A 21,331-nucleotide genomic window follows, 5' to 3' on the forward strand; every position below is an offset into this window, starting at 1 on the left:
GGATGGCAAATAAGCACCAGAAGTTCAATGCCAACAGCCTTCAGGAAACTGCAAACTCAAACTGCCTTAAAAGGTTCAGGAGCCAGGTACAGTGGCCCAAGACTGTAATCTCAGGGACTCGGGAACCTGAGGATCCCTAGGAGGAGCCCACGGGAGGGCTGCAAATTCAAGGCCAGCCTTGGTAACCTAGTGAGATCCTGTCTCAAATTAAACTAAAATAGGGTTGGGGATGGAGCTCAGTGGTAGAATGCCCGCGGGTTCAATATACAGGACTATGGGGGAAAAGTGGTGATACCATGCTCTGGCAAGGATGAGGAGAAATTGGATCATTTGTGCATTGTTGGTGGGAATGTAAGATGGTGCAGGCACTCTGGAAAACAGTTGAGCAATGTGTTTATACAACTACCAGGAACTGTACTCTGTGTCACTTATCCTCAAGAAATAAAACCATATGTTATATATAGCAGCTATATTTATAATGATTAAAAACTAGAAACAGTCCCTATATCCTTCAACTGTTGAAAGGTTTAAAAGGACAAGAATGGGCTATGTGACTGCTAATGGATCCTCAGTTTATTTTTTTCTTTGGGTACTGGGGATTGAATCCAGGGGTGCTTTACCACGGAGCTATGTCCCCAGTCCTTTTTTATTTTGAGACTGGGTCTGGTTACATTGCTGAGGCTGGCTTCCAATTTATGATTCTCCTGCCCTAGCCTCTGGAATTACAGGCATGTGCCATCATACCCAGCTCTCAGTTTCTTTTTAAGTGATGGAAAAGTTGTTTCAAAATTAGACTGTGGTGACGATTTCATATGCAAAATACACCAAACTGTATAACATAAATGGGTGAATTAAATTACATATGTGGTGTACTTCAATAAAGCTGTAAAAATAAATCCTGATGTTTAAAATAAGACTTAAAAAAATAGAAATGTTTAAAAGAACTACCTCCATACATGGACTACTAGTCAGCAATAAAAAAGAGCAAACTAGCCAGGCATGATGGCGTATGCCTGTTAATCCCAGCGACTGGGGAGGCTGAAGCAGGAGGATTCCAAGTTTGAGGCCAGTCTCAGTAACTGAGCAAGACTGTCTCAAAATAAAATATAAAAAAGGCTGGGGATGTGGCTCATTGGTTAAGTGCCCCTGGGTTTAAATCCTCAGTAAAAACAGCAAAAAAAAAAAAAACAAAAAAAAAAAAAAAAAAAAAACCCTTGCAAACTACAGATGGTCTCCAATTTATGGTTTGACTTAAGATTTTTTTTTTTTTTTACTGTGGTGGCAAGAACATGATATGAATTCTAAAGAAACTGTTCGCCAAATCATGAATCTTGAATTTTTCCAGGGTTAGCAATATGTGACCTCATCTTCTCCAACGATACAGAGCAATTGCCAACCATGGTTCCTAGTCAATTTGGTGATCACTAGGGGATAGAGCTGACACTCTAGTGTTCTGGTGCTAAGCTGTGATGCTCTGAGGAAAGATGTATTCAGGGTGTATTCACCCTACAATGTTTCAGGTTTGCCACAGGTTTATCAGAACCTATTCCCATAGTAAGTCAAGAAGCATCTACACCAATACATACAACCACCTGGATGAATTCCCAGAGAATTATGCTGAGTTGGGAAAAAAAAAAAAAATCGTCAAAGGATACATACTTCATTTCCCACTTATATAGAATTCTTGAAAAACAAAATGATAGAGATTAAGAACAGATTAGTGGTGGTCAGGGATTAGGGATGGCAATGGTTGTGGGGGGCATGGCTCTAAGGAGGGAGGTCTTTGTGGTAATGACACAGTTCTGCATCTTAACTGTGATAGTTACACAAATCAACAACTTACAGGCTGAGATTGCGCATGCACACACACGAGGACTATGGTGTGTGTAAGAATGGTGAAATCAGAATGAGCTCTGTGGTTTCTATCAGTATCAGTTTTCTGGCTGAGATACTATGATGAAGCAAGATGTTACTATGGGGGAAAGCAAAGGAAGGGTCCATGTGAGCTCCCTGTTCAATTTTTACAACTTCCTGATGGGCAGGTAAGTGCAGGAGTCTGAGGGCCTCAAGTCTTTCAGCCTCAAGAGAGAGAGAGGTCTCCACTTATGAACCTGGGGCCTCCATGCATTGATAAGAACAAAAGGAGAAACTAAGGATAACTGAGGGTCATGCTGGGGATCCACAGTGGCAGGAGGCTCTAAATGGGGCTTCAGGACTTGTCTGGCAGAGCTTTCCCATTGGGACCACTGCCCCCTTCTGGTCCTGAGGGGGATGTGGGTATGTGTGTAGTTCCTTGGGAGGAATGAGGGGCCTGACCTCTGGGGTCACTACATTTAGACAGAATAGGGTGGCTGCTCAAAGGGAGTGCAGAACTTGAGGCTTGAGGGATCAGTGGTGGGGACTCCAGGGGTGCAGAGCATGAGGCATAAGCAAGTGACAGCCAGCCCTCAGCAGAGCACAAGAGCAGTGTCCTTAGGGCCTCAGGTCAGCTCTATTCAGAGTCCTGGGGGCTGGGAGGGAAGGACTGGCCCAGGTGCCTGGTACACTGGCTGGGGCAGGCCACAGAATAGGAGCTGTTTTTCGGGCTAGGAGCTGTTTAATGGGCTATGCTGTCCCGCCCTGACAGTCTGCCTTCTGATGTGGTCCACACGCTCCCCCTTAACTAGGGTCTGAAGCCCCAGGGACGCCGAGCAGAGAGCTGGCCCTGACCCCCGCCAGCAGCAATCTTTTCCACCCCTCCCTATCCTAAGGTTCTGATGGGGGACAGCTCATGGTGCAGGACAAGTCCTAAGGGACTCCTCCCAGCAGTCAGTAGGGCTCATCACTAAGAACTTCTTAGTGTACCTTCTCTGATCACATCAGGCTTTGTGAAAGCCCCTGGAGTGTGTGTGTGTGTGTTTGTGCGTGGGCCGGTGCCCTAACCCTGGAACCCGACCCTACTTCCACGACTGGACAGTTACTAAGTATCCACAAAGCCGACCGGACTTCTTGTCCCAACCCCGAGGTTGGACACAGCTAGGGTTGGACCAGGATCACTAACAGATCCTGTACGCAAGGGGCGGGGGTGGGGTTGGGTGATGCTCACTGTGTGAACTGAGGGAGAACACTGTCCCTCTGGGGAGGGAGAGAGAGGGGGAGGGGAGAGAGGGGGAGGGGGAGAGGGGCAGAGAGGGGGGAGGGGGAGAGAGGGGGAGGGGGGAGGGAGAGAGAGAGAAAAGTGTGTGTGTGTGTGTGTGTGTGTGTGTGTGTGTGTGTGTGTGTGTGTGAATCAGCTTCCGGCCCCGCCCCCGGGGCCGCACGTGACCTCAGGTGGCGGCGGCGGGGTGGGCTGGGCGGCACTTAGTCACCGGCCCGCCCCCGTCCAGCCTCGGGCTGCAGCCGCCGCCTGTGCGCCTCGCTCCGCCCGCGGCTCCCGTGGCCGGCTCCGCGTTTTGCCCGCGCCCACGCCCACGCCCGCCGGGTAAGCGAGTCCCAGCCGCGTCCCCCGCGATCCCGGGTCCGCGGGTCGTCGCGCCTGCTAGTCGCGCTCCCGGGGCTCCTGGACCCTTCTCGGAGTCCCGGGCCTCCTCCGGGAAGGCCTCTCGGGTTTGCCGGCGCTCGGGGATCGAAGACCCCTCCCTTCCCGGAAGCCCTGGGAACGCGGGGAGCCGCAGCGCGGCGCCCAGTTGGCTCAGTTTCTTGCAAACTTGTTGGAAGTTCCCTGACTGCGCTGGTGTTCTCCGAAGTTGCTTGGGACTTCACGCAGCTCGGGGAATCTGGGATGTAGGTCCCCTGTGCCCTACAGATACAGGCACATTGGGACCTGGGGATAACCCACTGGCCCCTCACCGTTGCTTCCCATCCCACCCCCGAGCCCCCAGCCGGGATTCTCCCACTCCCCACCTCCTTCCTCCGGCCCCACCCCCAGCCCTGTCGCGGGGTCCCGCCCCTCCTGCCCTCTGACCTGCGCCTTGCACTCATCAGTTTCTTCCCACAGGAGCCTTATGGGCAGAGGAGCCAAGGCCTCTGGGAGGCCCCAGAGCTCGCTTTGCCCCAGCGGGGGCCGGAGTTAGGATCCCGACTTTGCAGAGCGGTGTCACACATCCACCCCCAGTCGAAGTGCTGGGGCAGGTGACAGCATGGCCTTCTCCCAGGTGCAGTGTTTGGACGACAGCCATGTCAACTGGCGCTCCAGCGAGTCCAAGCCGGAGTTCTTTTATAGTGAGGAACAGCGGCTGGCACTGGAGGCTCTGGTGGCCCGTGGCCCCGAAGCTTTCTACGAGGTGCTAAAGCGGGAGAACATCCGAGACTTCCTCTCCGAGCTGGAACTCAAGCGCATCTTGGAGACTATTGAGGTGTACGACCCGGGCTCTGAGGATCTTCGGGGTACCAGCAGCCCCCAGGGGCCCCAGGTCAACGGGGTGGGTGATGGAGAGGAAACCAGTGGGGCAGATGGGACCCCCACAGAGGCTGAGCCGCTGCCGCTGCCCTCGCTGGAGTACTGGCCCCAGAAGTCTGACCGCTCCATCCCACAGCTGGACCTAGGCTGGCCCGATACCATCGCCTACCGTGGAGTGACCAGGGCCAGTGTCTATATGCAGCCCCCCATAGACGGGCAGGCCCACATCAAAGAGGTGGTGCGCAAGATGATCAGCCAGGCCCAGAAGGTGAGGGGGCCCCTGAGTGAGAGTTCCTACAGAAGTACTGGACCAGTGACCTATGCTCACTTAGAGCACAACATGGGGACCCCACAAGATCCCTGTGGGTTTCTGCTGCTTTTCAGTCTGACTCCTGGAAGGAGGTTTCCTCTGCACCTTCATGGGTTTCTTCAGTTTCTTTGCAGAGGAATAGGGTGCCTGGATTTTCTGGCAGGTGACAGTGGGCTGCCCCTTCTCAAAGGGCTTTGTGCATTGTCGAGTGTATCCAGTTTCCCGAGGCCTCATGAGTGGGTTCCCCAGGAGGCAGTGCAAGGGTGGTGGGAGGAATGGTGGAGCTCTCACCTACTCTCCCTTTAGATAGTTCACATCACTTCTGAGAGTCTAGAGACTCTCACACAATCGGAACTCTCTAGTGGGGAAGCTTTTTTGGGGTCCAGGGCACTTGGCATGGAAATTGAGAAGCAACCTAAGCCATCTGAGTCTGGTCTGGAGGTTCATGTTCACATCTGCCTGGTTCCTGGACTGTTGAGCAACTGAGTGAGTTCTCACCCTCTCTGAGCCATTTTGTAAGCTCTGTAATGGCAGAATTGTTTTGGGCCAGGATCCCTTGATGGGTGTGGGTGTTGTGGCCCTCAGTGGACGAGATGAGTCCAGCTGAATGTTGTCCACCTGGGTTAAATTTTACTTTTAGAAGTGTCAGGCCTTGTTTGGACTTCCCCTTCTTGACCCCAAGCATGTGGCTGTGCAGTGCCCAGGCTGTGGGGTGGCCATTCCCTGATGATACACTGACACACATTCTGAATGCTAGTGCATGCCACTTGCAGAGACAGCCAGGCCATCGCTGGACAGCCATGACCTTGAGTAGGTACTTTTTCCTAATGAGCGACTTCTCCTGGTCCCAGAGCACACCCTGGTGTGATGGAGAAGGCCTGCCTAGTGAGCTGTATTGAGAAGGATGCTGAAGCCAGGAATGGCTTCATTCTGTGGGACAAGGTATCCTTAGCTGAGTCTGACCCTTTCACTGTTCCAGTCCCAGAGTGGAGTGGTTAATTGCACAAAATAAGAACAGTAGTTTGGGGGACCATTCTGCCTGATGGAGGGGCCTGAGGGAACTTTTAGGCAAAGAAACCAGAAGTGGGTCAGGAGGGGATGAGGTGGCCAGGGATGAAGTTTTGAGAAAGGTGGAGTTGCTGCCCTACAAGGGGGCCAGCCTAAGATAGCCATGTCAGTGAGCCTGGCTCACAGCCTGCCTGCTCCCCACTCCCTGGCTGACCAGACCAAGCAGGTTTGGGGCTTCAGGTTTCTAGTCTGTAGAATGGGGTCATGTGAACAAAAGCTGTTCTCTGCCTATTGTGAAGATTAAGTATCAGGTGGTAGGAGTGAGGAAGGAGTTGGAGGAAGGAGGTGGAGAAAGGGACCTTCATAGTCTGCAGGCTGAATAATCCATCCCACACCTACCAAGGTTTAGGAAGTTGCTGACGTTAGTGCCCTCTCCCTTCAGAGGACCTACGTCATCCCATGACCCAGCCTCTACCCTCATTTTTAAAAAATGGGAAACTGAGGCCCTGCTGTGCCAGGGTTCCCTTCCCCAGTGCCTCCTACCTTAGTGCATCCCCTGCCCCACCACAGTAAGGAGGCAGATCCGCTTCCCAGTTTGGCATGGCAATAGCCACAAGCTCTAACCTTCCGCAGACAGAATGGCAGACAGCTCTACCCAGTGATGGGGCCAGATAGGGGTGCCCAGGGCCAGGCTGGGCAATCAGGGCTTCCCTTGCTGACCCTGCTTCCTCCCTGTGTCTCTAGGGCCCTAGCTGAGACTCTGTGCAGTCCTATGAGCCCTGTAGCTTCATTGCATCCTACAGAACTCTTAAATAAGGTTATGGGTATCGTAAGCCAAGAAGACACTGATCTCAAGCATGAGCCCCAGTCTGTCTATGTGGCACTGTAATGCGTGATTTCTCACAGCACCCGACAGGTAGGCATTGCCCTGTGCTTTCATAACCCCCAAGACAGTGCTCACTGCTAAGACTGCCACTCTCACACAGCAGGGAGGACTCATGGTCTGACAGGAGGGGCCTCCAAGGCCTTGAGGACAAACCCCTTTTCTCACAGATGGGGAATCACAGCATGGGGGACAGGGATTTGACTCCATGGTGCTGTTTTTGAGCCAAGCTCCTGCTTTCTGGCTCTTTGTGCTCCCCTGCCACATCCGTCCTGGATCTGTGGCCCAAACTGTGTGTACTTGGATGATAATAGCTACTGTTGATGGGGTGCAAGGCACTTTATAATCTCAGACAGCATTATCTACCTCATTTTTCAGATGTAGAAACTGAGGCCAGACTGGTTAGTCCCTTCCCAAGGTCACCTAGCTAGTTCTTGGGTGGAGGGTGGGGACCTGGCCTGTGTCGTGCTCAAACTATAGGAGCTACCTCTCGTGCCTGGTGCCCGGGCAACAGTAGCAGGACAGAGTGACAGGCTGGGCCTGGGAGAAGCAGCTGATCCAGGCAACCTGCAGTCCTCCATCTTCCCTGCCCTGCTGCTTCTCAGTCTCACAGGGGCAGGGCTGGGACGCAGGTGGATGCTGACAGGGCGCTTTGCCTACTCCCTGCCTGCGGGAGCTCTCCCTGCCTTATCTCTCCCTATGAATCACCTCTTGTCCCCTTGCCCCCGCCTTCTCTTCTCATCCAGTACCAGGGCAAGGAATTTCCTTAGTCCTCTGGGCCTGGGACAGGGATTTCGCTGTCTGGCCACTACCTGGGCCCCTTTTCGTGGGGGCTTCTGGGCTGTGGCTGTTGGTGCTGAGTCAGGGCAGCCCCAGCCTGCCACCTTCGCTCTCACCTTGCCTGTCGTCAGCAGCCCTGGCAGACCCTGGGGCAGGGAAGTGACACAGCATGCACTCAGCCCGTGTCAACGTGGCTGCTAGGGCGTGGCGATGTTCCCCTCAGGACTACCCCACTGGATCCCCCTTCCCAAAACACTTGAATGAAACTAGTGGGTGATAGTTTCAGGAGCCAGGAGAGCCAGGGTCAGGCCCCTGCTCTGCTTCCACCTGGCTATGGGACCTGGGACAAGCCCCAGCTTCTCTTGGAGTTCCAGCCATCCTGTCTGTAAAATAGGTACAGGCATTGAAGACTGTTAAGACTCCCTTTGGCTCTGACACCATACTGTTCTGTAATTCTGGACTTCTTTGGAACAGGGGATGGGTGGGTCCTGCATCTTACACCCTTAGCTGTTTGGCCCTGAGCTGGCAGCTTATGCTCTTTGAGGGGCCTTCCAGTCTCAGTGGGCTGACTCTGAGGTGGAAGGTCACCTGCCTGCCCTTCCCCCAGCCTCCTGGAGCCAGACATTTATCTGGGGAAAAACCTGCTGTGGGGTTCCAGCTGCATACCAGAGGCTGGGCCTGTAGAATCACGCCTGGGAGGGACGAGTCCCAGCCTCCCTAGCTGCTGCACTTCGGCCTCAGAGAGGGGTGAGGCTGGGCTAGAGAGGGGTGACCTCAGCCAGTACTGAGTCTAGATGTCCTAGCAAGTCACTCTTTCAGAAGATGCTGAACACCCCCTTCCTGTGACATGGGGGTAAGCTCCTAGCAGGATTCCCTTTACCAGTTTGCAACAACTCAGGAAAAGCCACAGGGGTAGAGACAAATGACATAGTCTCCTTTTACAGTTGAGGGAACAGAGAGATGAAATGCCAGAGGTGAGACCCAGACTAGAACCCAGATCTCTGCCTGTCAGGCCAGGGCTTGGGAATGGAGACCCAGAGATGTTAAGTTTCTTGCCCAAGGCTACACAGCAGGAAGGAAGTTGAACCCAGGTTTCATGATGCCCTATTAACCCCACATCTTTTCTGTCAGGTCCCTGCCTTCACACGCTGAAGTTCTGGCCTACAGCTTGGCTGCAGGAGAATAAAAGCAGCTTAATGAGGCATTTATTAAATGCCAACTATATGCCAGGTGCTGAGAGGGCACTTTACCTACACTGTGTAATCCTGGCCACAACTCCATAAAGTGGGTGTTGTCTCCATTGTCTAGAGGAGGAAACCAAGACCTGGTGGGGCTCAGAGAGGGCGAATAACTTGCCCCAGGCCACAGAGCTGATAACTGGAGGAGTTGGGCCCAGAACCCAGGTCTGCAGGCTCTGAGAAGCCCCCTTTCCCTGTGGAAGCAGCAAGGTCTGTTCCTTCTGAGCCCTGCCCCTTAATGGGAGCATCAGGGCCTCACTCCCAGTCCCCAGCTTGACTCAGGACAGTAAAAGCATTTTCACAAGGCTCTTTGGCACTCAAGCAGTAGGCTCTCGAGGGAGGGGGCAGAAGTCTGACCACACTGGGCCTGGTGATGGGGAGCCGTGGTTGTGCTCATCCCAGTGATCTGGGACTAGGAGGGAGGGCTCTTATCACATCTGTTGCTAGGCAGTAGTCACACACCATATAACAACATTTTGGTCAATGGAAGCCCGCGTATACAACAGTGGTCCCATGAGATTATATTGCCTAGGGATTTCCCAGCCATCTTATTTTGTGTGAAGATGCTCTATGACATTTACACAATGAAATCTAATAATGCATTTCTCAGAATGTATCCCCTTCATGAAGCCCTGCACAACTATATTAGGACAGCCTCCAACACAAAGAGAGGGGCACTGGGAGTAGAGGTGGCCTGGTGGGAGCCCTGAGGGGGCAGCAGCAGGCCTGGGCTCCTACAGCAGGGCTGGGAAGCTGCCTCCTGTCTGCTCTGGCAGCTCCCAGCCTAGGGCCCTCACCTGTTAGGGTGGGGAACCATCTGATATAATCCCAGGTGTTGGCTTCTGTCTTCTCTAAAGACTCCCTACCCCACGGCACTTGTGTCTTAATTGAAAGTTGAGAGTCAGGAGCAGCCCTACCAGGAAAGGAGCCCTTGGAGATGGGCATACTAGTGATTCTGCTTTCATGCAAGTGGTAGCACACTTGCTGGCACCGTCCTCCCTCTCACCACCCTGAGAGGTAGGGCTTGTGCTCATTTCACAGATGAGGAAACCGAGGCTCAGAGTGGGCCACATCCTGCTGAAGGTCACACCAGGGTCTTTGGTGTGTCTGGGGCTGTACTGGGTTCCCTGAAGTTGCTGGACTCCCTGGTTCTGGAGACTACCCTGAAGCTGACGGTCCCACCCCTGTGGCCAGCAGAGGGACTGGTTCTCGCAAATGACTACCAGCCTTGCTTAGCCACTCCCATGCTCACCTGTCCCGCCTGGCCACTCCTATGCTGCACACTCTGGGCCTCAGTTTCTTTATTTATAGAATGGAGACTGGTTACTTGTTTTAAAGTAGTAATAGACATGAGTACCTGAAAGTACCACATGCTCTGATGCCCCTCTGCATTAGAAGCAGCCAAGGAGGAAGGTTGGGTCATGCCGTGTGGTCTGGCATAGGCTGGCCCCCGTCTGGCAGGCCCTGACCTGGGTGGGCTGCCCAGCCTCCTTTCCTGGGGTCTAAATGACTCCAGGCTCAGTGCCATGTGGGTTGGGGAATGTAGGCTTAAGAACGTGCAGCCTCAGGTTCCCCAGCTTTGGTGTGATTTTTGGTGACTACCCAAAGGAGCCTCTTGACCTCAGTTCTACAGTAATGCTAACGTGCCTTTTCAAGTCCTGGTGAGATTTGAATGGAACAGAAGTGGCTATGTAAAGCACTCTGTGTGGTGTCTGACTGGGGAGCTTCTGTGGTCAAAGTTCTTACCTGTCTCTTGGAGAAATTGGGGTTGAGAGGTGGGGAGCTCCCTGTCCTGAGAGGAGTTCAGGCAGGGGTTCAGTCGGGTGCAGCAGACAGAACATGGGCATCCGGTGGCCCTGTGGCCTTACCCTGTTCGTGCGATCTTGGGCAGGCCCTCTCCAGGGCTTCCTGAGGAGTTAGGATGCTTAGTGACTGCCCTGCTTGTCACTTACCTCCTGCAGAAGCGGAGGCTTTCAAGTCTTTCAAATCTATGATTCTGAGATTTTCATTTTGATTTTCACTGCTTACCATGGATGCTGTGTTTGAGCCGGTCTTGCACCTACAGGCCTGGAAGCCCTGAGAATTCTGAAGCCCCATATGGCCGGCGGGAAGAGGGAGGGATCTTGCCCTCTTGCCTCATCCACAGGGCGAAGCCCATGTCACCTGACAGCCTTTCCTCAGGCTCTGCTGGCTCCCTGTCTCTGCATCATTCCTGAGCCCTGGGGAGGAGGCTGATGTCTCTGGGGACGGTGGGAGTAAGTGCCACCACATCACTGGGTTAGGCTGGGCCCCTGGTCAGAGGGCTTTGGGTGTGACCAGCATGTGCTTCCTGACTGATTGCTGTAGCTGTTTGGCACTCAGGAGGCCCCAGCCTTCTTAAATTGGCCTTAATGAGGCTTCCATCTACTAGTTAGAGTGGAGAGTGTTTCACATGTCAGATGAGAAAGGGAACAGGGAGGCCATCTAACCCACCTCCCCATGTTAGCAAGAATGGAAACTAAGAGAGTGGGGAAGTGATCTGTTGGACAGGGCTAGGTGTCCAGGGGCATTGACTGTTTGGACAGTGCTGACGACAGGTTTGAACCCAAGGTGTGCTCTGGGAGGGGGTGGGTGGAGTCAGGGCTGGAAAAAGCATGGGATTCCCTTCCCTCGGAGAACAGCCTGGGAACAGAGTGGAGAACTGTGTAGTTTGGGACAGTGACTGTCCCCCTGTAAAACAGGAGTGGCCGTCACCATTTCCCTGGGTTTCTAGAAGAGGAACATGTGTTGAGAGTCACTTGGTCCACCCAGTTAACTCCTTACTGTGGCTTGGATCAGATTCCCTCTACCCTGAGAGGCAAGTGGGGAGACTGGTCCCTAAGCCAGTCCTCTCCTAGCGACAGGCCTTCAGGGAATAGGATAAGGACAGGAAAACTGGTTTGGTCCCAGGAAGCCTACCTAACACCCCGAAACCTCAATGATCCTGCCTTCATGAGGGGCGGGGAGCAGGCCATGTCTCAGTGAGAACTGAGGTCTCTCTGGCCCAGTTCTGCTACTGGAGGATGAGGTTAAGGGCAGAAGAGTAACTTTGATTTTACTGACCCCATTCCATACCTCTGGGAAGAGAGGGAAGCACTTGCCCCCGCCTCAAGCATGCTAAACACAGTTGCAGTATAGTTTCCCATCTATACAAGGGCGTGGTAATCGTAGCACAGGGTCTGCTTGGGATGAATTCTTATGACTTTTGTGTGCCTGAGAAAGTTTTTATTTCATCTTTGGTTTTAAAAGATGTTTTTGCTAGTCAGAGAATCCTAGGTGGACTTTTTTCTCGATTTAGTACATTGAAGATGTTCTTCATTGTCTGTGGCTTGCCTTGATCCCAGAGAAGTCTGCTTGTCTTTGTTCTTTTATGTGTAATGGTCTTCTTTCCTTCCGACTACTTTTTTTATTTTTTGTATCAGGGATTGAACTCAAGGGCACTCAACCACTGAGCCAAATCCCCAGCCCTATTTTGTATTTTTGTATTTTATTTAGAGACAGGGTCTCACTGAGTTGCTTAGAGCTTTATTTTGCTGAGGCTGGCTTTGAACCCTCGATACTTCTGTCTCAGCCTTCTGAGCTGCTGGGATTATAGGTGTGTACTGCAGCGATTGGCTTCTGGCTGCTTTTAATATTCTTAATTCCCCATTCTGATTTTAATATCTTTGATTATGATGTGCTGTGCTAGTTTTCTTCCTGCCTTCTCTGCTTGAAAGTTATTGAACTTCTTGGACTTGTGAATTTAGTTTTCATCAAATGTGGAAATGTTTTGGTCATTATTTTAAAAAAAAATTTTTTTTTTTTGGTCTCCCTGCAGCCTTCTGAGACTCCAGTACATATGAGACTCCATGTATCTGACAGATTAAAATTGATGCACAGTATGCTGACATGCTGATCGTGTTTCTTCAGTCTCTTTCTCTCTTTATGTCATTTTGGATATTTTCTATTGATATGTCTTCATGTTCACTAATCTTTTCTCCTATAGTGTCCGATTTATTAATTCCACCCAGTACAATTTTCATATTATTTTTCTGGTATCAAGGATTGAACCTAAGGGTGCTCCACCACTAAGCTAATTCCCTAGCACCCCCTTTAAAATTTAAAAAAAAAAAAAAAATTGACATAGTCTCACTAAGTTACTCAGGCTGGATCCTCTTAGCTTAGGCTCTTGAGTGGCTGGGATTACAGGCATGTACCACTGTTCTTAGCCTAGTTTTGATCTTAAACATGTTTTTCAGCTCTTGAGTTTAATTTGTTGGCTTTTTTTTTTTTTTTTTTTAATCTTCCATGTCTCTAGTTTTTTAACACATGGAATATACTGGCAACTGTCTTCAAGTCTTTGCCTGCCAGTTCTAATGTCTGTGTCAGGGTTTGGTTTATTTTGATTGATTTTTTATGTGAGTCTTATTTTCCCATTCTTTTGTGTGTCAAGTAATTTTCAAGTATATACCTGACATGGTAGATTTTGTGTTGTGGGCTGCTGATGTTTATTTATTCCTTCACATATTTTGGAGCCTTATTCTGGGATGCAGTTAAATTTCTTAGAAATATATTTAGTTTTTTTTTTCCTTCCTTTCCCCCCCCCCAATGCTGGGAGTTGAACCCTGGATCTGTCACTTACTAAGCACATGCTTTAATCACTGAGCTACACACCTCATCCCAATTTAATGCACTTGACTCTTGCTATAAACCTTATTAGGCAGGACAAGAGCAGACTTTATGAAGGAGTGGGCAAACTGGACCACAGGCCAAATCAAGCCTAGCGCCCGCTTTATAAATAATGGAGCACAGAGGTATATTCGTTTATGTATTGTCTGTGACTATTTTCTTGCCATGAGAGCAGATTTGATGCTTTCAACCGAGAGCATATGACCCGCAAAACCTCAGGTGTTCACTTTCTGGGCCCTTATGGAGGTTTGCCTGTGCGTGGTGTGAGATTTATTTGCCCACTACTTAGGCCATCTTCCTAGGACTGTGTGCAGCCCTGTGTGTTGGGAGGGATTGCATTCTGGCCGGGAGATCGAACTCTTCCTGGTCCCCTGTGAGTACCAGCAGTTGCTCCAGCTGCTGCTTTCTGGTGGTTCTCTCTCAGCCTCAGTTTTTTCCTGCCATACATGTGCTGCTCAGTCATCAGCTGAGAACCAGAGGGGGACCCTCCATGGGTCTCTGGAGTTCACTTTGTGCGGTTTTCTTCCCTTCAGTACCCTGTCCTAAAAATCCCAGCTGCCACCCTCTGAGGAGCCCTGTCTTCTCAACTCAGGGAGACCACTGGTCTCCTCTGGGGCCCTCCCTCCTGGTGCTGCCACCTGGAGGTAGCTGGTGCGTTTTCACAGCTCTCCTCGTTGGGTCGTCTTCTCTCTGGGATCTCTGTACCACACTGCCTGTTGTCTCTGGCTTCATTGTTTTTGTCTGAATTGTTTAATTGCTAAAGCAGGAGGGTAAAATCAGTCTCTGTTGTTCTGTCATGGCTGGAAGTAGAGGTTGAATCTCAGGTCTTGATGGCCATTTCCCCAGCCTTTAAGACTGTGTGACAGTGTATCATTCCCATAAGCAACTGTGGCATGTCAGTCACTGTTCCTCAGCCTTCCGCCTGGCCTGGAGAGAAGCAGGAGACAGGTGGGTGATAATCTCAGTCCTGTCCACCCCTCAGGGTGCTGTGGTTCTGGCAGAACTGGAATGGTTGGTGGGAGGAGGAGGGCATGAGTATAGCTGCTGTTTGCTGGTCCAGTGTTGGTCCATCTGTATGCACTTACTTATCCCCAGTGTCCTGTGTATGGGGATTGTTACCATCTCCATGAGAAACTAAGGCACTTGCCTGATGTCATAGCTTCCCAGAAGGAGCTAGGATGGGAGTCAGGTGATCCCGAGGCCACACTGCCTCTGCCTGGGCATCCATCATCAGAGCAGAAAATTATAAACCTAGACTCTTGTCCCATCTCCTGCAGTTCCCATGTGGGGAAAATGACTTATCTGCAGTTGTGCACTGAGTCGAGGCCCTTCCAGGGCTGCAGGCTCTAGGGAGGACTGGATGTATCTCTTCCCTTTCCCTCTGGAACACTTTGCTTTCTCAAGAGTCTTCAAGGCCTGGGAGGTTAAGGTAGGTGGGGCTATTACAGAGGGCTTGTCATGTGCTGGAAATTCTCTTCCTTGACCCCATCTCAGACTCCACAACAACTTCCTTGTTGTGCATCTACTGAAATGCATGAGTGATACATGCTTCACTCCAGACAGACCGGAGTGAAGACAGAGAGGAGCTGGGCAGGAGCAGCACTTGAGTTGGGTGTTGAAGGATGGATAGGAGTTGTCCAAATAGAGACAAAATTAGCAAGTGGCCCATGAGGAGATGGCCTGTATGGAGAACCAGTGGCTTGAGGCAGGACAACATGGGGAGAGGGATTGGTGGGGTCAAAGCCCCCCAGGAGGGGTGCTGATGCAGAGACTGTGCTCATGCACCAGTGATTTCCAACTGTGTTCTGACCAGCCAGACTCACCCTGCTGTCCTTGGGCGGTGCTTTCGAGGAGACCTGTTCCACCCACTCTACAGAGTGGAGTCTGTGGTCAAAGGGAGGCTAGAAAACAGTTGTTGTGGGTGCTGGGAGTCATGGGCTGGTATTGGCGCCTGGTGGGGCAGGAGCCTGTGGGGGTGCAGGGAGGTGGGGTGGCCATTGGCGCTTCCTGTCATAGGCCCATGGGTGTGGTGAGATGCGCCAGCCAAGCCTAGACAGGCTGTGCTGGGCTGTGGGCAGGGCACAAGGGCATAGGAAGGTGGGGCCCTTTAAAGATGTTAGAGAGGAAAGGCCTTGGCATCTTGTCCAGTCCTCCATCCTACCTATGAGGAAACTGAGGCTTCTTGTTCGCAGCCATGACTAGAGAGAGTACTGGCACTGGGCCTCCTCTGCCCTATTGCAGGGGCTTTGACTGGCTGGGGTTGTGGAAGGTGTCTGGTGCTCTTCTCTGTGCCGGGCCAGTCTGTGGGTTTTCAGGCCCGATAGAACTGTAGGGATGAGCCAGGCCTACACTCCCATTTGGCAGATGGGGAAACTGAGGGCCCAGGAGGGGCTGTGGCTTGTGCCCTGATTCCTGTAGTTACTTGTGTGGGCCGAGGAGCCACTGAGTCTCCTTCTCACTTGATCAAAGCTTTCTGAGACCTGCCTCAGGCCATGCCCAATGCTGGGCTCTGCCCTTGATGATCCCTGTGCCACCACTGAGCTGGGCCATCCAAATAGATCATTAGGCAGGGGAGTGAATGCCACCATCCCTCAGTTTCCTCATCTGCAAAAGGAAAAGAATTGCTGCTTGCAGTGTGTTTGTGAAGACCAAATGAGTTGAGGGTACCAGTTGCAGTCAAGGTCAGTTGTAAACCTTTAAGTCATGAGAGGACTGTGGACTCCTGAGGGTGGGACCCAGGGCCCTGAGTTTCAGTCTCAGTTGCTGACTCTGGTCGCCGCTTTCCCATCTACAAAATGGGAAGGCATGATATGTCTCAGGGACCTCTAGGAAATCTTTGTGGCCTGACCATGGACAGGTCAAGCTGTGGGGGTTGCTAGGGAGCACCAGGCACCCAATCCCTATTCCAGCATCATCCCAGAACCTAGGGAGCCAAGTGGCTGGCCCTTGTTGCCGGCATTAGCTAGCACCTGTTACAAGCCCTCTTTGACCACCAGTCACGGAATCCAACACCTGGAGAGAGCCAGCCCCAAGCCATGGGACCTGTGGGGGATCCACCTTGGGGGGCAGGCCCCAACAGATCCAGCTTATAGCACATTCCCCCTGGATCAGGTATGCTCCTTGGCTAAGGACAGCATGGGGAGCTGCACGTGGCACAGGTCCTGCTAGGGCATGTCCCCCAGCCCAAGCCCAGAGCAAGTCCCCGTCTGCCAAGGTGTGCAGGGCCTGGAACCCGCCCTGACTGAGGTGGGAGTGGGGGCTGGTGTGCCTCCAGGGAGGAGCATGTTCACTGTGCCCAGTTACGCCCCTTTTCACGGCTGCACGTGAGGCCATTTGCCTGCCCAGGAGCCGCTCATTCGAGGGGATTGTGGAGCTACAGTAGCTGGGGCTGTGGAATCCCAGGCGAGGAGCTGCTTGCTGCCATCCTGCCTCCAACCTCAGGGTATCATCACCCTCAGCTGGTAGTAAAATCCAAGGTCATCAGAGCCACCCAGCTGACATTATGTCTCCTCTGTCCTCTAATCCATCTCCTCCCAAGCAATCTCTGCCTTTCCTTCAATGTCTCTTGGGTTAGGGAGTTCACCCCCTCTTAAGACCCCTGCTCAACCTTGGGCAGCTCTGGGGGGCCGAAAGCACTTCCTCTTCTGGTGCTCACATCTGTCTCTCTTTGGCTTGTACCTGCCAGTCCCAGCCTGTGTTGACTGTACCCCAACAGCCCTTCAGACTCAGAAACAGTAATTCTGAGTCTGTTCCCTAGAGGACGGGGAGAGGATGGCCTCTGCGTCCAGGGAGTACTGACAGGTCCTGCACCTCCACTCTCTGTCGTCCAGCACTCACCAGGCTCTCAGAGACCACATGTCCCAGGGAAGAGGCCAGAGTTCAGCCCTGGCCTGGCCTGGGGGTTGGTCCAGGTTCTGCCCTGACTTTCTCTGTGACCTCCAGCAAGCCTGTTGGCCTCACTGAGCCTCAGTTTATTCAGCTGCTCTCATTGCCAGGGTGCTTACTGTTGTTGGAGCAGGAGCTGGGAGGACTGTCTGTGGACTGTAAGGTGCAAGAAAAGTCAGCAAATAGATGTTCCTAAGGCTCTCTTCTGTGTCAGGGTCGGTCCTTCACACATATGGCTATATCTGAGCATGCTCAATTTTCCTGAGAGATGGAGCCTGTTATATTGATGAGAAAACTAGATGCCCAGAGGGGTTAAGGGTCTTGCTCAGGGTCACATAGCAAGTTCATAAGAGGGTAGGCATGAATCCCTTCTCTGTGCAGGAGTTTGGGCTTTGGTGCCAGATGAGCAATGGGTGTAGCAGGGGCCTGAGGCCCAGGAGGAGCCCAGATGGGCCTGCAGGGGCCAGTTTGGTGAGCTCACTGTGGGTGTGCAGGCACGTCCCCAGCAGACTCCAGGCTGCCTCCCATTACCTGCATGTACAGATCCTAGTAAAGAGAGACCTCCAGGTCACTCTCATGGCAGGAGTGGCTCCCTGATAGGCCTGGGTGGGTTCCAGCTTGACTGTCCCCAGCTTGCTGTGTGGCCTAGGGCATATTCCTGGCCTCATCTGTGTAAGGTTCTTCTGGGGCTGTTCACTGACTCAGGGGCAGTAGGGCCATCCTGGAATGGTGGGAGGGCCAGGCAGCCTAGAGAGCTGGACACCTGTGTGATTCAGCAGTGTCAGGCACAAGCCCTGATATGACTATTTCCCCACACTGCCAAGTGGCCAGGAAGGAGATGAGGCTCCACTGCTGGTCCAGTCTCCACATCTGCTCTGCCCTGTGCCTCTACTCACCTAGCCTCCTGAACTAGGGAAACTGAGGCCAGGAGTTGGCCTTGGACAGGCTGAAGGTTGCCTGTGGTGGGGACAGATGTCAGGTGACAAGAAGAGCTCCATGCTAGTTTGGGCTCTGTCCAGACCAGACAGGAGTTGTGGCAAGGGAGGCTTGCCAAAGTCTGCACCAGCTCAGGGACACAGGAAGCCCTGGGTGAAGGCTTCCTTGGTGAAGGCCACCCCAGCTGCTGCCTTCTTCCCCAACTGTCTGGTTCATCCAAGCACCACTGGATTTTGGGAAGAGGGTAGTGCCTAGCTGGTTCTGACTTAGGTATGTGACCAGTAATGAACTAACATAGTGTCCCTGGGTTGAGCCCCTAGCCTCTCTGGGCCCTACTCAGCGATGGGCAGAGCATGTGCCAGTGAATCCCCACAGGGGTCGCCCTGGGGGCGACTGGGACATGCACAGACCCAAGCTTCCCACTCTTCGCTCAGTGCTCCTTATGCAGATCAGCTGGGGTGTTTTCTGTGGTCTTATCTTACAGAAAAGGCCATTGCACTGGATGTGCTCTTTGTTTCCTGTTGTCCCCATAGAGTCCAGCCCAAGGCCCCAGTGAGAATCTCTGTGTTCTGAGTGTCCAGTCCTGGCCCAGAGAGGCCTGCCTGTTACTATCCAGTTCTGGTCCTGAGGCTGCTGGGCAGGGGGCCAGCGTGTGCATCCACAAGATGGGGATGATGTGAGAGGACCTTGCATCCTGCTGAGGCCCCGTCTTCACTACTGGACTCTTTGACAGACCTGGTCTCTCTCTCTCTGCTCCCAGGTGATAGCCGTGGTCATGGACATGTTTACTGATGTGGACATCTTCAAAGACCTGCTGGATGCTGGCTTCAAGAGGAAGGTGGCCGTGTACATCATTGTGGATGAGAGCAACGTCAAGTACTTCCTGCACATGTGTGAGCGGGCCCGCATGCACCTGGGACACCTCAAGGTGAGCTGGCTCCCCACTTACCTAGATGGCAGTGGGGTGGGGATCATTCAGCCAACAAACACTTTGAGTACCTTCCTATTGTGGGTGGAGTCCAGTACATGCACAGAGTTCAAGGAGCCTAGAGCCTCTTGCCAAGTGGTCACATAGCTTGAATGCTCACGGGACAAGATAGTCAGTACTTCCAATAGGCAGATAAAGTAAACATTGATTAAGTGCCTGCCAACCAGGTGCTGAAGCTCGTATTAGGTACTATATCACATATTTCAAAGCGGCCTGTGCCACAGTTGTTACCTTAGGCAGCTGATGCTCTATCTGGAGAGCTCTGACACCCAGGAAGTTCTTTCTTGGGCTAAATCCAAATCTGTCTCAGGCTAAGGTCAGAGTTGAAAAGGATTTGAGGTGTATGAGCAGAGTAGGACAGATGTTGGGGCGGGAGAGACAATGGAACAGAGGTGGAGAAGAGAGGACCACCCACAAGAGTGGGGGTGAGGGTGGGGACTGGGTCCTTAGCCCTGCTTAGTTATGTCCTTGAGCTAGTTGCCTCCCCTTTGTGGGCTCCTGGTTCTTACTGGTTCAGCAGAAGGGCAGATGAGATAGTGTGGCTGGGCTCTTCTACTCAGGCACCCTGGCATTTGGTGCCTTTCTTGGGATTACAGGAGAGTCCTTCCACCCAACGAATTCTTGACACCTACTGAGCATTTCTGAGTACAGATCTGCATACATAGAACAGTTAATGCTTCTATAGCATTTGATGTGTGTCAGATCCCATCTGGGGCACTTCCTTTGTGTTAGCTTATTTAATCGCCCTGACAACCCAGTGGGATTGATCTGTGTTGTTCCCATTTTGCACATGAGGAAACATAGTCATGTGCCTAGGTGCCACTGCTAATAAGCTAGAGATAAGGGAATGGGGGGGCAGCTCCAGCCTGTTCAGGCTCTGCCAACTCTGAGAGCCCCAACTCCCAGAGCTTCAGTCCTATGATTGGAGCACAGATGCAGGAGGGGGCCTGTGCTGGGATGGTTACCCAGGAGCTGGGCTCCAGGCTTGTAATTTGTTGGTAATTGTCAAGCTCCCCCCACCCCCACCCCAAGCCAAGTCCTTTCAAGTGGGTGTGAGTTCTCTGCTTCGAGTCTCTAATTTCAGGAATATTTTTCATGTGGTCTCTCTGGTAGGCTGACCCTCAGCCCCTTGCCTGCCTGCTGTGTAATTAGTGCCACGAATCCACTCTGGTGGCAGATAGTTCATGCCAGAGAGTCATAGTGTGGAAAAAAAGAGATTTTTGGAATTTGCAGAGGCTCCAGCCCTGTGGGCAGCACCTGTCTGGCCAGGCTGCCCTGGCACCTGGGAAAGAGACCTTACCATATGCCCACATGCACCTGCCACGTGCCCAGTGGTTGCTTTGCGCCCATTGTCACTCAGGCCGTTCATCCCTGGTGTGAGATGCAGATGCAGTAAGTGGGTTGTGGCTGCCAAGTGGGACCCTAACCTAGGGCTGGCCATTGCAGAGGCTTCAGCCCTGCCCTGTGAGGCCCCTTCCCAGCTGAGAAGCCCTCACTGCCCCTGTGCTTGGAGTGGGAGGCAGGTGGGAGGTGGGGGTGGCTGTGAGGCTCCCTTCCCATGATGTCATGTGAGCCTGGAGTGCCTGAGCTACAAGGGGTCAGTGGCCATCTGGACTAGGCTCCCGCAGATGGGGAAAATGAGGGAGGCCCAAAGATATTCTGTCAAACTGGGCTGACTAAAAGCCAGTAGAGAGAAATCAGCTCTGGCGAGGAGGCTGGAGAAATACCCTGGTGCTGCCACAAGGGCTCCCTGGCCACCGACCCACTGTGTGTGGCTCCAGTCTTTGGACCTCCAGTACCTCATGGCTGTAATAATGCCTCATAGGGTTACTGGAGGATGGACTTGAAGGACAGTGGTTATTAAAGCACTCTGAGAGTCGAGAACAGTTATGCAGCTGTTGGCAATAACAATAAATTACAAACCCCAGGCTCTGGGCTTGGGTGTGAGGCCATCCCGCCCCATGTACCACAGGACTGTCAGCAGGCCCCTGACCACTCAGGGCAGGGGAGGGGAAGCTCACACAGCTGTTCCTGGGCTTCTCCCTCCCCTCTTCCCCATTGGGCTGTCTTCCTCTCTGGGAAGGCGGCAGGGTATACAGGATGGACCTCTCCAGGAGCCACATGTCTTCATGAGAAAGTATGACCCTGGCTTCCTCATTCTCACTTCAAGGTGGCCCTCTCTGCAGCCCTGGGCATGTGGCCAGAGGCTCCTGTGGGCCCAGCCCTGGCCAGGTGTCAC

At 52.6% G+C, this 21,331-nt stretch overlaps 2 protein-coding genes across 3 annotated transcripts in view; one reads left to right on the forward strand and one right to left on the reverse strand.

The window, feature by feature from the left end:
• The window catches only part of SLC5A10 (solute carrier family 5 member 10), a 66,397-nt gene that overhangs the window by 13,867 nt on the left and 31,199 nt on the right, over positions 1-21,331 (reverse strand). The gene's annotated exons all lie outside the window — the stretch shown is intronic.
• FAM83G (family with sequence similarity 83 member G) overlaps positions 3,329-21,331 on the forward strand; it is a 30,474-nt gene continuing 12,471 nt past the window's right edge. Inside the window, exons 1-3 of one of the 2 annotated variants that reach the window (XM_079131678.1) lie at positions 3,329-3,460; positions 3,977-4,646; positions 18,865-19,032. In XM_079131678.1, the coding sequence (XP_078987804.1) occupies positions 4,119-4,646; positions 18,865-19,032 (696 nt within the window). In that variant the 5' untranslated portion in view covers positions 3,329-3,460; positions 3,977-4,118. The other variant, XM_079131679.1, reaches the window with a different exon arrangement.

The sequence above is a fragment of the Sciurus vulgaris genome (genome assembly GCF_902686455.1).
Source record: "Sciurus vulgaris genome assembly, chromosome: 3".
In the NCBI taxonomy this organism is placed as follows: Eukaryota; Metazoa; Chordata; class Mammalia; order Rodentia; family Sciuridae; genus Sciurus; species Sciurus vulgaris.